Genomic DNA, 18,253 nt, shown 5'->3' with positions numbered 1-18,253 from the left:
CAGTCCGACTCCTCGCCCCTCACTGTGACTCGCTGGCACCTGTCAGGTAATTCCTTACCCATGATAGTGCGCTGCCGCCTACTCCTACCTGCCTCTCATCCTGCATCTGGTAGCCGTCTGCTAAGCGGAGGAGATTTTGCTCATGCCATCCAGATCAGGGCAAACGCTGAAGCCACTCCGCCAAGAGCAGCTAGGGGTAGACCCGAGGCTTCTGGTTTATGCGATGCTTGCCAGAAACCAGGGACCCTGGGCCACATATCCTAGACATGCCACAAGACACACGGGGCTCGGGTGAAACGTCATGACGATATCATCCGGTTCGTAGCTGGCCGCCTGCGGCAAAGAGGTTTTGAGGTGGAACGTGAAGTCCGTATACCGGATGGAGGGACATTCTGTAAGCCTGACATCATAGCTTGCAAAGGTGATGAAGCCTTTATATTAGACACCCAGGTCTCAGCTGATAACTTCCCACTCTCCCGTCCACATCAGAGCAGTGCAACAAGTACGGCACCCCAGAGATCCTGCAAAAGGTCAGGGAATATACCGGGAAGCACACAGCATCCGCCTCTTCAATAACTCTTAATTGGAGAGGAGGATGGTGCAAGGAGAGTGCGGGTGGTCTACAGGATATGGGTCTCACCAAGAGCGACCTTGAGATTTGCTCTGTGAAGGCCCTGACCTGGACATATTCCATCTACAGAATATGGTCCAAGACCACATCTAGGGGCACACCACCTTAGTCCCAGGATCACCGTGCACAGGGTGCATAAGGATTAATATAGTCTCGCTTAGGTGAACCGTAGCCAGGATAGCTGCCAGCCAACTATTTAAGCAGAGTCGTCATCTGGAGTACCACTTCTCCAAATGGTGTCTCACAAGAGGGTGGATGACCTGGCCGGAGCCCACGAGTGGGTAAGGCGGCGGCCGGAGGGACCCCCATGCGCCTACATGATATCCCTCCCGCTGCTCCAGGGCCTTGTTAGGAGCTTCCACTGTGAATAGTTTTTCCATGTGTGCTGCTGTCAAGTCATCAATCCTGCCGCTTAGGCAGCTTGTTGTTTTGCCTTAAGCTTTAGTTCTTTTTAATGATATACTGTGCACCTCTCCCTTTGTGTGCTGTGTCCCATATAAGAGAAACCAAATACAAGAGAATTTTCCATTTTGTGTGTGTTATTTTCATGTTGTTATTGTGTGTGTTATCATCATCATCTTAACTCTTGTGGGTTGTGATGAGATCTGCCATTTATGTGTATTTTAGTTTGTGTTTGATAGGGAATTAGGTATGCTTAGGGGCGCCTTCTCGCCATGCCCTGTGGCTGGGGGGATTGGTGCCCTGTGGCTGGGGGGATTGGTGCCCTGTGGCTGGGGGGATTGGTGCCCTGAAGCTACATAAACACCCTATACTCCCCCCCCCCCAAGTGGCAAGGGGAGTTAGGGGACAACAATTACAGCAGAAGTCTTAGATTTATAGAACTTGAAGGCATGATTGGTGGCCCAGGATGACACAGAATCACTCGCAAGTTGAAGCCGTCGTTAAGACGAAAGGCGAGTCATCATCTTGACAGCCGAGGACAAGATCGTCATCTTGACAGCAGAGGACAAGATCGTCAACGTAAAGAGCAGAGAAAATGTCAGAGGGAAGGGAGGAAAGAAGACCACTGACAGCAACCAGGAAAAAGAGTAGTGCTCAGAACACTACCTTGCGGAACATCTTCGTATTGCCGAGAAAGATGCAGAGAGTGGTATCAGAATCACGCAGTGCTCGAATGGAATGCCGAGAGAGAAAGCTCTGGAGGAAGCGAGGGATATTACCACGAAGACAAAAAGAACAGAGTTGGGACAGAATAAGGCATCTCCAGGTGGTGTCATACGTCTTTTTCCAGGTCATAAGGTTCAGCAACCACAGAGGTCATCGCAGCAAAGGCATTACGAATATAGACCTCCATGTTCACCAAGATATCGTTCGTGCTGCGACACTTGCGAAAACCATATTGAGAATGGGAGAGGAAGTGATAGTGTTCCTTGAACCACATCAGACAGACATTGACCATACGCTAAGAGAGTTTGCAGACGCAACTCGTCAGAGCATTGGGACGAAAGTCTGTAGGGAAAGACCCTAGAGAACTAGGTTTCTGAATTGGAAGAACAACATCCTCAAGCCAGTCCTCGGGGACTGAAACACCAGACGCAGAACCAGGAGGAGAATCCTCTGACCCAGAATGCAAAGGAGCAGACGAGGTGGAGGTGGAGGTGTCGGAGTCTAAGGCCGCAAAACGTCTGCGAAACCGAGAAGGCGGGAGAACACGAGAAAAAGGGGAACGCAACACACTAGCAGAAGACATGCCAGAGAAAGTGGGAAGGCGGCGAACCTGACGCCTAGCCTCAGGAAATGACAAATGACCACAATGTTTCAAACTGAAGATGGCTTCCTCAAATTTGTAGTGCACACATACGCGGGAGAAGGCACGGTGGGCGTCACTGTGTTCAGGAGCACATCGCCATGGTGCCTTCAGGTGAACGGTGGGCGTCACTGTGTTCAAGAGTACATCGCCATGGTGCCTACAGGTGCACGGTGGGCGTCACGGCAATTGATGCAAAGAGCTTGGGAAGAAGGGCACTCTGTCTTAGTATGACCCGAGGTTCTATACAAGGGAAAAGACGTCTTTTCCCTTGTGTAGAACCTCGGGTCATACTAAGACAGAGTGCCCTTCTTCCCAAGCTCTTTGCATCAATTGCAGTGACGCCCACCGTTCACCTGAAGGCACCATGGCGATGTACTCTTGAACACAGTGACGCCCACCGTTCACCTGAAGGCACCATGGCGATGTACTCCTGAACACAGTGACGCCCACCGTTCACCTGAAGGCACCATGGCGATGTACTCCTGAACACAGTGACGCCCACCGTTCACCTGAAGGCACCATGGCGATGTACTCCTGAACACAGTGACGCCCACCGTTCACCTGAAGGCACCATGGCGATGTACTCCTGAACAGAGCATCTGGCACCAGCAAGAATCACGGAGGATGGAAGGGATCTATCAAATGTGACCTTCACAACGCGAAGAGGCAGACCACGATGGGGGGGGGGAGGTCGAGTGACGGTATCTATCTGGATGATAGAATGGCCTTGGGCGTCTAGGATATACTATATATTCTCGTGGCAGTCTTTCAGTTCCCTGTCACCAGTCGCAACATGGTACGGAAGAAGAATTGTGCCAATGTGGGCATTCAACTGGGCATTTTTGGAGACCCGAACAAGAGACTCCCCAATGCAGGACAAGGAAGCCGCGCGGGCAGCCGCTTCCTGAGCAAGGGCTTCAACAACACGGGCGCCAGTACGTGTGGGGTTAAAGGTCACCAACGTATCCGACTTTGGGTAAGAGCCTTTCCTTATAACTCATGCCTCTTAGTTCTGGGACTAGCCTAGTGGCATACCTTTGAACTTTTTCCAGCTTCGTCTTGTGCTTGACAAGGTACGGGGCTCCATGCTGGGGCCGCATACTCCAGGATTGGTCTTACATATGTGGTATACAAGGTTCTGAAGGATTCATTACACAGATTCTGAAGGCTGTCTCGCATACGCCGCCGATATTCTTTTTTTGAAGTGGGCTTCAGCAGACAGGTTGGTGTGATATGAACTCCTAGATCTTTCTCTCTGTCCGTCTCATGAAGGACTTCATCTCTCGATACCCAGTGTCTGGCCTTCTATTTCCTCCCCCCCCCCCCCCTTCCCGGACCTAGTTTCATTACCTTACATTTACTTGGGTTGAACTTTAGCAGCCATTTGATGGACCATTCCTTCAGTTTGTCTGGGTCATCTTGTAGCCTCATACTATCCTACTCTGTCTTAATCCTCCTCATAATTTATGCATCATCAGTAATGTATGTATGAATGTGTGTGTGTGTGTATGTCTGTCTCTCTCTGTCTGAGAGAAATATATGGAGTAGATATAATAGAGGAAATATAGATGGGTTAGAAAGGCGGGGTCCCAGAGCTAAAAACTCGATTCTGTAGCCACAAATAGTAAATACACACACACACACACACGGGACGGGACCATACGAGACACACACGTGAGGCGGGACCAAAGAGCCAGAGCTCAACCCCCGCAAACACAACTAGGTGAGTACACACACACGCGCACACACACGCGCGCACACACACACACACACACACACACACACACACACACACACACACACACACACACACACACACACACGCACGCACGCACGCACGCACGCACACACGCACGCACACACGCACGCACACACGCACGCACACACGCATGCACACACGCACGCACGCACGCACACACGCACGCACACACGCACGCACACACGCACGCACACACGCACGCACACACGCACGCACACACGCACACACGCACGTGTGTTCCTGCCATGTCATCATGCTACCACTGTTCAGAGTGACGTCATCTGAGCGTTTACACCACTAAGGAGGTGACTCCGGTCGGAACAGCGAAGGGAAACTGGTTAGATCAGTTTACAAGGAAAGTTAACAGCGATAAACTGGTCCTCACTGAAGACAACTTTACTGCTATTGGAAGAGAAAGGTAGACATTTAGGTTTACACTTGGTCAGGGAGCTCCTTAATGTATACTGTCCTCACCCCCTCCCTACCCTCCCCCTAGTGTCTCATCCCCCCCCCTACACCCGTCACTCCCCCCACCCCCTGCCCTCCCCCCGCTCCTCCCCTACACCTTCAAGTTGATATATTTTACCCATTCCTCAGCTGTGTGTTCCCAGAAACTGGTCTCCTCATTCTTTTTACCTCATCCCTTCCCCCTAACACACACTCCCTTCCCCTCACCCTCCCTCCCTTCCCTCACCCTCCCTCCCTTCCCTCACACTCCCTCCCTGCGTCCTGCCCTGGTGGTGTGGGGGGGAGGTGGGGTGGTGGAGTGTACTCACCTAGTTGTGCTTGCGGAGGTTGAGCTCTGGCTCTTTGGTCCCGCCTCTCAAGCGTCAATCAACTGGTGTACAGGTTCCTAAGCCTATTGGGCTCTATCATATCTACACTTGAAACTGTGTATGGAGTCAGCCTCCATCACATCACTGCCTAATGCATTCCATTTACTAACTACTCTGACACTGAAAAGGTTCTTTCTAACGTCTCTGTGGCTCATTTGGGTACTCAGCTTCCACCTGTGTCCCCTTGTTCGCGTACCACCTGTGTTAAATAATCCATCTTTCTCTACCCTGAGAATCTTGTATGTAGTGATCATGTCTCTCCTTATTCTTCTCTCTTCCAGCGACGTGAGGTGTAGTTCCCGCAGCCTTTCCTCATAACTCATGCCTCTTAGTTCTGGGACTAGTCTAATGACATACCTCTGAACTTTTTCCAGCTTCGTCTTGTGCTTGACAATGTACGGGCTCCATGCTGGGGCCGCATACTCCAGGATTAGTCTTATATATGTGGTATACAAGGTTCTGAAGGATTCCTAACACATGTTCCTGTAGGCAGTTCTGATGTTAGCCAGCCTCGCATACGCCGCTGATGTTATTCTTTTGATGTGGGCTTCAGGAGACAGGTTTGGTGTGATATCAACTCCTAGATCTTTCTCTCTGTTCGTTTCGTGAAGAACTTCATCTCCCATTCTGTATCCTGTGTCTGGCCTCCTGTTTCCTCCCCCTAGTTTCATTACCTTACATTTACTTGGGTTGAACTTTAGAAGCCCTTTGTTGGCTCATTCGGTTTGTTTATGTCATCTTGTAGTCTCATTATCTTCCTCCGTTTTAATCCTCCTCAATATTTTTGCATCATCATCAAACAATGAGAGGAACGAGTCTATTCCCTCTGGGAGATCATTTACTTATATCAGAAACAGTATAGGTCCAAGAACTGATCCCTGTGGGACTCCACTAGTGACTCCCCGCCACTCCGAGACCTCACCCCTCACACTGACCCTCTCGCTTATCCATTGGAGTACCTTCCCTTTCACTTCAGCCTGTATCTCCAGTTTGTGCACTAGCCTCTTGCGTGGCACTGTATCAAAGGCTTTCTGACAATCCAAAAATATGCAGTCTGCCCACCCTTTTCTTTCTTGCCTTATTTTTGTTGCCTGGTCGTAGAATTCAAGTAACCCTGTGAGGCAGGACTTGCCATCCCTGAACCCATGTTGATGCTGTGTTACAAAGTTCCTCCGCTTCAAATGTTCCACTAGCTTTTTTCGCACAATCGTCTCCATCACTATGTATGGTATACAAGTTAAGGACACTGGCCTGAAGTTCAGTGCCTCCTGTCTGTCACCCTTCTTGAATATCGGGACTACATTAGCCGTCTTCCAAGCGTTCGGCAGTTCACCTGTCACCAGTGACTTGTTATACACCAGATCCTCTCGGCTACACCACCTCCGACACCCCTGGCCCTCCCACCCCAGGTCCCCCACCCCAGGTCCCCCACCCCTGGCCCTCCCACCCCAGGTCCCCCACCCCAGGTCCCCCACCCCAGTGGAATCAACAGAAACTGAGGATGGAATGAAGAGACAGTTTCAAGATAATGTACTCGAACATAGATGGGATTACAAGCTGTGTGTGTGTGTGTGTGTGTGTGTGTGTGTGTGTGTGTGTGTGTGTGTGTGTGTGTGTGTGTGTGTGTGTGTGTGTGTGTGTGTGTACTCACCTAATTGTACTCACCAAATTGTGCTTGCGGGGGTTGAGCTCTGGCTCTTTGGTCCCGCCTCTCAACCGTCAATCAACTGGTGTACAGATTCCTAAGCCTATTGGGCTCTGTCATATTTACATTTGAAACTGTGTATGGAGTCAGCCTCCACCACATCACTTCCTAATGCATTCCATTTACTAGCTACTCTGACACTGAAAAAGTTCTTTCTAACGTCTCTGTGGCTCATTTGGGTACTCAGCTTCCACCTGTGTCCCCTTGTTCGCGTCCCACCAGTGTTGAATAGTTCATCCTTGTTTACCCGGTCAATTCCCCTGAGGATTTTGTAGGTTGTGATCATGTCCCCCCTTACTCTTCTGTCTTCCAGTGTCGTAAGGTGCATTTCCCGCAGCCTTTCCTCATAACTCATGCCTCTTAGTTCTGGGACTAGTCTAGTAGCATACCTTCGGACTTTTTCCAGCTTCGTCTTGTGCTTGACAAGGTACGGGCTCCATGCTGGGGCTGCATACTCCAGGATTGGTCTTACATATGTGGTGTACAAGATTCTGAATGATTCCTTACACAGGTTCCTGAACGCCGTTCTGATGTTAGACAGCCTCGCATATGCCGCAGACGTTATTCTCTTTATGTGGGCTTCAGGAGACAGGTTTGGTGTGATATCAACTCCTAGATCTTTCTCTCTGTCTGTTTCATTAAGTACTTCATCTCCTATTCTGTATCCTGTGCCTGGCCTCCTGTTTCCACTGCCTACTTTCATTACTTTGCATTTACTCGGATTGAACTTCAACAGCCATTTGTTGGACCATTCACTCAGTCTATCCAGGTCATCTTGTAGCCTCCTACTATCGTCCTCTGTTTCAATCCTCCTCATAATTTTTGCATCGTCGGCAAACATTGAGAGGAACGAATCTATACCCTCTGGGAGATCATTTACATATACCAGAAACAGTATAGGTCCAAGGACTGACCCCTGCGGGACTCCACTTGTGACGTCTCGCCAATCTGAGACCTCACCCCTCACACAGACTCGTTGTCTCCTGTTGCTTAGGTACTCCTCTATCCACCGGAGTACCTTCCCTCTCACTCCAGCCTGCATCTCCAACTTTCGCACTAGCCTCTTGTGTGGCACTGTATCAAAGACTTTCTGACAATCCAAAAATATGCAGTCTGCCCACCCTTCTCTTTCTTGCCTTATTTTTGTTGCCTGGTCGTAGAATTCAAGTAACCCTGTGAGGCAGGACCTGCCATCCCTGAACCCATGTTGATGCTGTGTTACAAAGTTCCTTCACTCCAGATGCTCCACTAGTTTTTTTCGCACAATCTTCTCCATCAGCTTGCATGGTATGCAGGTTAGGGACACTGGCCTGTAGTTCAGTGCCTCCTGTCTATCCCCTTTCTTGTATATCGGGACTACGTTAGCTGCTTTCCAAATATCTGGCAGTTCCCCTGTTGCCAGTGATTTGTTATACACTATGGAGAGTGGTAGGCTCAGTTCTCTTGCTCCTTCCTTTAGAACCCAAGGGGAGATTCCATCTGGGCCTATAGCCTTCGTCACGTCCAACTCTAGTAAACACTTCCTTACTTCCCCACTGGTAATCTCAAACTGTGTAATCTGTGTGTGTGTGTGTGTGTGTGTGTGTGTGTGTGTGTGTGTGTGTGTGTGTGTGTGTGTGTGTGTGTGTGTGTGTGTATTCACCTAGTTGTGCTACCGCGGGTTGAGCTCTGCTCTTTCAGCCCGCTTCTCAACTGTTAATCAATCAACTGTTACTATAACTACTATTCCCTCCCCCTACCCAGGAAGCAGCCCGTAACAGCTGCCTAACTCCCAGGTACCTATTTACAGTAGGTAACAGGTGCATCAGGATGAAAGAAACTGCCCATTTGTATCTGACGGCGCCGGTAATCGAAACCGAAACAAAGGATAACGAGTCCCACGCGCTGTCCACTCAGCTACCAGACCCAAAGTGTGGGGAAGTAACGACTGGGACACAATGACAACGATATGAACCTTCGCTTCAAGGACACCAACCCATCACTATCTATCCTTATCATAATCCTCTTCATTTTCCACAACCAACCCAATTCTCCAACCAGCGTCTACTTCATTGGACCCTGTACCTACAGGATTACAAAATCTTCTACATCAAAGGACCGAACAACATAGTTGCAGATGCACCATCTTCCGTGTCCATGAAGTGGAACCTCGACCTTCCAACATCCGTCCAACATTGACCTCTCAGGCAATAGGAAGAGGCTTCAGGGGGGAGCTGTCATATAAATCCCCTGAATAGCAGTGAAACTGTCTCTTCCACTCTTCTGCAAACTAGCAGTTAGCCTCCACAAACAAGCAGTTTGCTACCTCTAACTAGCAGTTATACAGCCTCTACCCAGCCGAGGGTATAAATAGAGCCCCGCAACCCATGGAGCCCAGTCTGTCTGTGGTGCTCTACGGGTCATCATCGCCTCTTTCACCCGACATCTGCCACCAGCCTACGCCATGTGTCGGGGGTTGTGGTGGTGGCTGCCACCTCTCCACTATATTAGTGGAGTGTGTTATACACTAATATACTGATATAGGCTGTAATTGACTTGTTTGGTTTGTACTGTAATACTAGTCAAGTGTTTGCGGGAGTCATTTATTATTATGGTCGATTATTATTAAGTTTTATTAAGTTAAGTTTAAAAAGTTTATTAAGTTTTAAAATAATTAATATTAAGTTTGGTTTATTTATTATCATCATTTATTATTAAGTTTATTATTTGCTCATGTGTTTCTTGCATCATTGTGCCACTTGCTCAGTGTGCGGGGCACAGCAACATTTTTGTTGTGTTTGTGTGAGTGAGAGCCACACCACCCTGGCCCAGTATGGCTGCCCTACTGCACCAGGCCACACTTATTGACCCACACACTTAAAACCCGGACACTTTTTGACCCAGACACTTAAAACCGGGACTCTTTTTGACCCAGACACTTAAAACCGGGACACTTTTTGACCTGACACTTAAAACCGGGACACTTTTCGACCCAGACACTTAAAACCGGGGCACTTTTTGACCCAGACACTTAAAACCGGGACACTTTTTGACCCAGACACTTAAAACCGGGACACTTTTTGACCCAGACACTTAAAACCGGGACACTTTTTGACCCAGACACTTAAAACCGGGGCACTTTTTGACCCGGACAGAAGAAACAAAGGACTCACCATCACAGATCATCTCGAGCGAGGGCACGAAGTACTCGTCACACACTATGGCGATGCCGACGAACATGTAGATGGTGATGAAGATGTGGACGATGAGTCCGCCTCTCTTCCTGGCCTCGGGCGACATGAACCCGCGAGGGAACTGCTCGATGGCCGGCGGGGTGCAGTTCTCCCGCAGGAACTCCTCGTCCTCGGACACGGCCCCCTCCTCCACCTGCTGTTCGTCCTCGTCTTCTACTACCTCCGGCGCCTCCACGCCCTGCCCTCCGCCCTCCTCCTGCAGCAGGTGTCGGGAGGACACCACGGCCGCTGACGGCGACGCCGCCTCCGCCGGCACTCGTTCTCCTGCAATAGTGAAAAGGGTGAGGAGGATTATCAGGGCGTTCAGTGCTAAGCTACTAACAATACATGGCACAGTACATGGACAAGGACCTGGGATACGAGGACAAGGAGCTGGGATACGAGGACAAGGATCCGGGATACGAGGACAAGGAGCTGGGATACGAGGACAAGGAGCTGGGATACGAGGACAAGGAGCCGGGATACGAGGACAAGGAGCCGGGATACGAGGACAAGGAGCCGGGATACGAGGACAAGGAGCTGGGATACGAGGACAGGAGCCGGGATACGTGGACAAGGAGCCGGGATGCGAGGACAAGGAGACGGGATGCGAGGACAAGGAGCTGGGATACGAGGACAAGGAGCTGGGATACGAGGACAAGGAGCTGGGATACGAGGACAAGGAGCTGGGATACGAGGACAAGGATCCGGGATACGAGGACAAGGATCCGGGATACGAGGACAAGGAGCTGGGATACGAGGACAAGGAGCTGGGATACGAGGACAAGGAGCTGGGATACGAGGACAAGGAGCTGGGATACGAGGACAAGGATCCGGGATACGAGGACAAGGAGCTGGGATACGAGGAATGAAAGGAACATTGCCCAAACACCTCGACACTGCTCGATACAATACAACCAGTGTAAGCTAATACCCAGCCCATGCCCACTACACCCAAGCTACCAGGACCCGTCATGTTCCCTCAGCCTGTGATGGCTGGCACGTCCGGCCAATGTTGCCACTTCTCACAAGTTCTGGAAACGTTTACAAGAGATATTAAACACTGCTCTAGCAAAATAAACAGGCGAGACCGGGGGGGGGGGGGCCCGAAGAGCGGGAATTATGAGGGGAAAACGCCAAGCCACCACGACTATATAGCACTGGGGTCAGGATAAGGATTTGGGATGGGACGGAGGGAAGGAATGGTGCTCAGCCACTTGTGGACGGTCGGGGATTGAACGTCGACCTGCATGACGCGAGACCGTCGCACTACCGTCCAGCCCAAGTGGTTCGTCTGGACAAAGTTCGCTAGGAATAGATCAGAGAGGTCGCTAAGAATGGATCAAGAAGGTCGCTAAGAATAGATCAGAGAGGTCGCTAAGAATAGATCAAGAAGGTCGCTAAGAATAGATCAAGAAGGTCGCTAGGAATAGATCAAGAAGGTCGCTAAGAATGGATCAAGAAGGTCGCTAAGAATAGATCAGAGAGGTCGCTAAGAATAGATCAAGAAGGTCGCTAAGAATAGATCAAGAAGGTCGCTAGGAATAGATCAAGAAGGTCGCTAAGAATAGATCAAGAAGGTCGCTAAGAATAGATCAGAGAGGTCGCTAAGAATAGATCAAGAAGGTCGCTAAGAATGGATCAAGAAGGTCGCTAGGAATAGATCAGAGAGGTCGCTAAGAATGGATCAAGAAGGTCGCTAAGAATAGATCAGGAAGGTCGCTAAGAATAGATCAAGAAGGTCGCTAAGAATAGATCAAGAAGGTCGCTAAGAATAGATCAAGAAGGTCGCTAAGAATAGATCAAGAAGGTCGCTAAGAATAGATCAAGAAGGTCGCTAAGAATAGATCAGAGAGGTCGCTAAGAATAGATCAAGAAGGTCGCTAAGAATAGATCAAGAAGGTCGCTAGGAATAGATCAAGAAGGTCGCTAAGAATGGATCAAGAAGGTCGCTAAGAATAGATCAAGAAGGTCGCTAAGAATAGATCAAGAAGGTCGCTAAGAATGGATCAAGAAGGTCGCTAGGAATAGATCAGAGAGGTCGCTAAGAATAGAACAGGAAGATCGCTAAGAATAGATCAGGGAGGTCGCTAAGAATGGATCAAGAAGGTCGCTAAGAATAGATCAGAGAGGTCGCTAAGAATAGATCAAGAAGGTCGCTAAGAATAGATCAAGAAGGTCGCTAAGAATAGATCAAGAAGGTCGCTAGGAATAGATCAGGAAGGTCGCTAAGAATAGATCAAGAAGGTCGCTAAGAATAGATCAAGAAGGTCGCTAAGAATAGATCAAGAAGGTCGCTGGGAATAGATCAGGAAGGTCGCTAAGAATAGATCAAGAAGGTCGCTAAGAATAGATCAAGAAGGTCGCTAAGAATAGATCAAGAAGGTCGCTAAGAATAGATCAAGAAGGTCGCTAAGAATAGATCAAGAAGGTCGCTAGGAATAGATCAGGAAGGTCGCTAAGAATAGATCAAGAAGGTCGCTAAGAATAGATCAAGAAGGTCGCTGGGAATAGATCAGGAAGGTCGCTAAGAATAGATCAAGAAGGTCGCTAAGAATAGATCAAGAAGGTCGCTAAGAATAGATCAAGAAGGTCGCTAAGAATAGATCAAGAAGGTCGCTAAGAATAGATCAAGAAGGTCGCTAAGAATAGATCAAGAAGGTCGCTAAGAATAGATCAGGAAGGTCGCTAAGAATAGATCAAGAAGGTCGCTAAGAATAGATCAAGAAGGTCGCTAAGAATAGATCAGGAAGGTCGCTAAGAATAGAACAGGAAGATCGCTAAGAATAGATCAGGGAGGTCGCTAAGAATAGATCAAGAAGGTCGCTAAGAATAGATCAGGAAGGTCGCTAATAATAGATCAGGGAGGTCGCTAAGAATAGATCAAGAAGGTCGCTAAGAATAGATCAAGAAGGTCGCTAGGAATAGATCAGGAAGGTCGCTAAGAATAGATCAAGAAGGTCGCTAAGAATAGATCAGGAAGGTCGCTAAGAATAGATCAAGAAGGTCGCTAATAATAGATCAGGGAGGTCGCTAAGAATAGATCAGGAAAGTCGCTAAGAATAGATCAAGAAGGTCGCTAATAATAGATCAGGGAGGTCGCTAAGAATAGATCAGGAAGGTCGCTAAGAATAGATCAAGAAGGTCGCTAATAATAGATCAGGGAGGTCGCTAATAATAGATCAGGAAGGTCGCTAAGAATAGATCAGGAAGGTCGCTAAGAATAGATCAGGAAGGTCGCTAAGAATAGATCAGGAAGGTCGCTAAGAATAGATCAGGAAGGTCGCTAAGAATAGATCAGGAAGGTCGCTAAGAATAGATCAGGAAGGTCGCTAATAATAGATCAGGGAGGTCGCTAAGAATAGATCAGGGAGGTCGCTAAGAATAGATCAGGAAGGTCGCTAAGAATAGATCAGGAAGGTCGCTAAGAATAGATCAGGGAGGTCGCTAAGAATAGATCAGGAAGGTCGCTAAGAATAGATCAAGAAGGTCGCTAAGAATAGATCAAGAAGGTCGCTAAGAATAGATCAAGGCCATTGGTCAAGAAGATCAAAGCCGCCGCTGGAAAGGTCAAGGACATGAAATGGATGAGGAAGGAGAGTGGATGAGGAAGGAGAGTGGATGAGGAAGGGGAGTGGATGAGGAAGGGCAGTGGATGAGGAAGGGCAGTGGATGAGGAAGGGGAGTGGATGAGGAAGGGGAGTGGATGAGGAAGGGCAGTGGATGAGGAAGGGCAGTGGATGAGGAAGGGGAGTGGATGAGGAAGGGCAGTGGATGAGGAAGGGCAGTGGATGAGGAAGGAGAGTGGATGAGGAAGGGGAGTGGATGAGGAAGGGCAGTGGATGAGGAAGGGCAGTGGATGAGGAAGGGCAGTGGATGAGGAAGGGCAGTGGATGAGGAAGGAGAGTGGATGAGGAAGGGGAGTGGATGAGGAAGGGCAGTGGATGAGGAAGGACAGTGGATGAGGAAGGACAGTGGATGAGGAAGGGCAGTGGATGAGGAAGGGCAGTGGATGAGGAAGGGCAGTGGATGAGGAAGGGCAGTGGATGAGGAAGGGCAGTGGATGAGGAAGGAGAGTGGATGAGGAAGGAGAGTGGATGAGGAAGGAGAGTGGATGAGGAAGGGGAGTGGATGAGGAAGGGGAATGGATGAGGAAGGGGAGTGGATGAGGAAGGGGAGTGGATGAGGAAGGGCAGTGGATGAGGAAGGGCAGTGGATGAGGCAGGGCAGTGCATGAGGAAGGGCAGTGGATGAGGAAGTGGAGTGGATGAGGAAGGGCAGTGGATGAGGAAGGGCAGTGGATGAGGGAGTGGATGAGGAAGGGCAGTGGATGAGGAAGTGGAGTGGATGAGGAAGGGCAGTGGATGAGGGAGTGGATGAGGAAGGGGAGTGGATGATGAAGGGGAGTGGATGAGGCAGGGCAGTGGATGAGGCAGGGCAGTGGATGAGGGAGTGGATGAGGAAGGAGAGTGGATGAGGAAGGAGAGTGGATGAGGAAGTGGAGTGGATGATGAAGGGCAGTGGATGAGGAAGAACAGTAGATGAGGCAGGGCAGTGGATGAGGCAGGGCAGTGGATGAGGAAGTGGAGTGGATGAGGAAGGGCAGTGGATGAGGCAGGGCAGTGGATGAGGGAGTGGATGAGGAAGGGGAGTGGATGATGAAGGGGAGTGGATGAGGCAGGGCAGTGGATGAGACAGGGCAGTGGATGAGACAGGGCAGTGGATGAGGGAGTGGATGAGGAAGGGGAGTGGATGATGAAGGGCAGTGGATGAGGCAGGGCAGTGGATGAGGCAGGGCAGTGGATGAGGAAGGGGAGTGGATGAGGAAGGGGAGTGGATGAGGAAGGGGAGTGGATGAGGAAGGGGAGTGGATGAGGAAGGGGAGTGGATGAGGAAGGGGAGTGGATGAGGAAGGGGAGTGGATGAGGAAGGGGAGTGGATGAGGCAGGGGAGTGGATGAGGCAGGGGAGTGGATGAAGAAGGGGAGTGGATGAGGAAGGGGAGTGGATGAGGAAGGGGAGTGGATGAGGAAGGGGAGTGGATGAGGCAGGGGAGTGGATGAGGCAGGGGAGTGGATGAAGAAGGGGAGTGGATGAGGAAGGGGAGTGGATGAGGAAGGGGAGTGGATGAGGAAGGGGAGTGGATGAGGCAGGGCAGTGGATGAGGCAGGGTCCACTGCGGCAGTGCAGTGGATGAGGAAGGGCAGTGGATGAGGCAGGGCAGTGCATGAGGAAGGGCAGTGGATGAGGAAGGGCATTGGATGAGGCAGTGCAGTGGATGAGACAGTGCAGTGGATGAGGAAGGGCAGTGGATGAGGCAGTGCAGTTGATGAGGAAGGGCAGTGGATGAGGAAGGGCAGTGGATGAGGAAGGGCAGTGGATGAGGAAGGGCAGTGGATGAGGAAGGGCAGTGGATGAGGAAGGGCAGTGGATGAGGAAGGGCATTGGATGAGGAAGGGCAGTGGATGAGGAAGGGCAGTGGATGAGGAAGGGCAGTGGATGAGGAAGGGCAGTGGATGAGGAAGGGGAGTGGATGAGGAAGGGGAGTGGATGAGGAAGGGCATTGGATGAGGAAGGGGAGTGGATGAGGAAGGGGAGTGGATGAGGAAGGGGAGTGGATGAGGAAGGGGAGTGGATGAGGAAGGGAAGTGGATGAGGAAGGGAAGTGGATGAGGAAGGGAAGTGGATGAGGAAGGGGAGTGGATGAGGCAGGGCAGTGGATGAGGCAGGGCAGTGGATGAGGATGGGGAGTGGATGAGGAAGGGGAGTGGATGAGGAAGGGGAGTGGATGAGGAAGGGGAGTGGATGAGGAAGGGAAGTGGATGAGGAAGGGAAGTGGATGAGGAAGGGAAGTGGATGAGGCAGGGGAGTGGATGAGGCAGGGCAGTGGATGAGGCAGGGCAGTGGATGAGGCAGGGCAGTGCATGAGGAAGGGCAGTGGATGAGGAAGGGGAGTGGATGAGGAAGGGGAGTGGATGAGGAAGGGGAGTGGATGAGGAAGGGAAGTGGATGAGGAAGGGAAGTGGATGAGGAAGGGAAGTGGATGAGGAAGGGAAGTGGATGAGGAAGGGGCATGGATGAGGGAGTGGATGAGGCAGGGCAGTGGATGAGGCAGGGCAGTGGATGAGGAAGGGAAGTGGATGAGGAAGGGAAGTGGATGAGGAAGGGGCATGGATGAGGCAAAGGAAGCAGCCCGAACTCCTAAGATTTCCCCAACGTCAAAAAACTGTCGCACTAACGTGCCCTTATCCTAACCAACCAGAGGACCTAAAACAGAAAACGGGACACTGTCAATTTCGTGAGCCGCTATACTATTTTCAAGTACGACGATTTTTGGCCTTAGGGAAGTATGTACGTCAAAATACGACGTTCTATTAGGAGCATAGGTTGGAGGTGTGAATTTCAGCCTAATTAGATTCCTGAATCAGCTTTTGGACTTTTCACTCTCATATTCCACTGATGTTACTCGGTTTGTGTTTGAAAACAACATATTTGTATGCAGGCGATGAGTCACAATAACGTGGCTGAAGTATGTTGAGCAAGCCGCACACTAGAAGGTGAAGGGACGACGACGTTTCGGTCCGTCCTGGACCACTCTCAAGTCGGTTGTCGACTTGAGAATGGTTCAGGACGGACAATTACGGCACCCCCACCACAAGCACCCCCACCACCACAAGCACCACCACCACCACAAGCACCACCACCACCACAAGCACCACCACCACCACAAGCACCACCACCACCACAAGCACCACCACCACCACAAGCACCACCACCACCACAAGCACCACCACAAGCACCCCCACCACCACAAGCACCCCCACCACCACAAGCACCACCACCACAAGCACCCCCACCACAAGCACCACCACCACCACAAGCACCACCACCACCACAAGCACCACCACCACCACAAGCACCACCACCACAAGCACCACCACCACCACAAGCACCACCACCACAAGCACCACCACCACCACAAGCACCACCACCACCACCACAAGCACCACCACCACCACAAGCACCACCACCACCACAAGCACCCCCACCACAAGCACCACCACCACAAGCACCACCACCACCACAAGCACCACCACCACAAGCACCCTCACCACAAGCACCCCCACCACAAGCACCCCCACCACAAGCACCCCCACCACAAGCACCACCACCACCACCACCACAAGCACCACCACCACCACAAGCACCACCACCACCACAAGCACCACCACCACCACAAGCACCACCACCACCACAAGTACCACCACCACCAAAAGCACCACCACCACAAGCACCACCACAAGCACCACCACCACAAGCACCACCACCACAAGCACCACCACCACAAGCACCACCACCACAAGCACCACCACCACAAGCACCACCACCACCACAAGCACCCCCACCACAAGCACCCCCACCACAAGCACAAGCACCACCACCACCACAAGCACCCCCACCACCACAAGCACCACCACAAGCACCACCACCACAAGCACCACCACCACAAGCACCCCCACCACCACAAGCACCACCACCACCACAAGCACCACCACCACCACAAGCACCACCACCACCACAAGCACCACCACAAGCACCACCACCACCACAAGCACCACCACCACCACAAGCACCACCACCACCACAAGCACCACCACCACCACAAGCACCACCACCACCACAAGCACCACCCCCACCACAAGCACCACCACCACCACAAGCACCACCACCACCACAAGCACCACCACAAGCACCACCACCACAAGCACCACCATCACAAGCACCACCACAAGCACCACCACCACCACAAGCACCACCACAAGCACCACCACCACAAGCACCACCACCACAAGCACCACCACCACCACAAGCACCACCACCACAAGCACCACCACCACCACAAGCACCACCACCACAAGCACCACCATAAGCACCACCACCACCACAAGCACCACCACAAGCACCACCACCACCACAAGCACCACCACCACAAGCACCACCACCACAAGCACCACCACCACAAGCACCACCACAAGCACCACCACCACCACAAGCACCACCACCACAAGCACCACCACCACCACAAGCACCACCACCACCACAAGCACCACCACCACAAGCACCCCCACAAGCACCCCCACCACAAGCACCACCACCACCACAAGCACCACCACCACAAGCACCCCCACAAGCACCCCAACCACCACAAGCACCACCACCACCACAAGCACCCCCACTACAAGCACCACCACCACCACAAGCACCACCACCACTACAAGCACCACCACCACAAGCACCACCACAAGCACCCCCACCACCACAAGCACCACCACCACACAC

General features: G+C 51.2%; 1 protein-coding gene across 1 annotated transcript in view; it reads right to left on the bottom strand.

The window, feature by feature from the left end:
• LOC123758407 (probable sodium/potassium/calcium exchanger CG1090) overlaps positions 1-10,190 on the bottom strand; it is a gene marked incomplete at its 5' end in the record, with an annotated part of 157,381 nt that extends 147,191 nt beyond the window's left edge. Inside the window, 1 exon segment of the mRNA XM_069323107.1 lies at positions 9,855-10,190. Within this exon segment, the coding sequence (XP_069179208.1) occupies positions 9,855-10,190 (336 nt within the window).
• Between the last annotated feature and the right edge of the window lie 8,063 nt (positions 10,191-18,253).

The sequence above is a fragment of the Procambarus clarkii genome, chromosome 11, assembly GCF_040958095.1.
Source record: "Procambarus clarkii isolate CNS0578487 chromosome 11, FALCON_Pclarkii_2.0, whole genome shotgun sequence".
Classification (NCBI taxonomy): Eukaryota; Metazoa; Arthropoda; class Malacostraca; order Decapoda; family Cambaridae; genus Procambarus; species Procambarus clarkii.
This window is presented reverse-complemented; position numbering and strand designations above follow the sequence as displayed.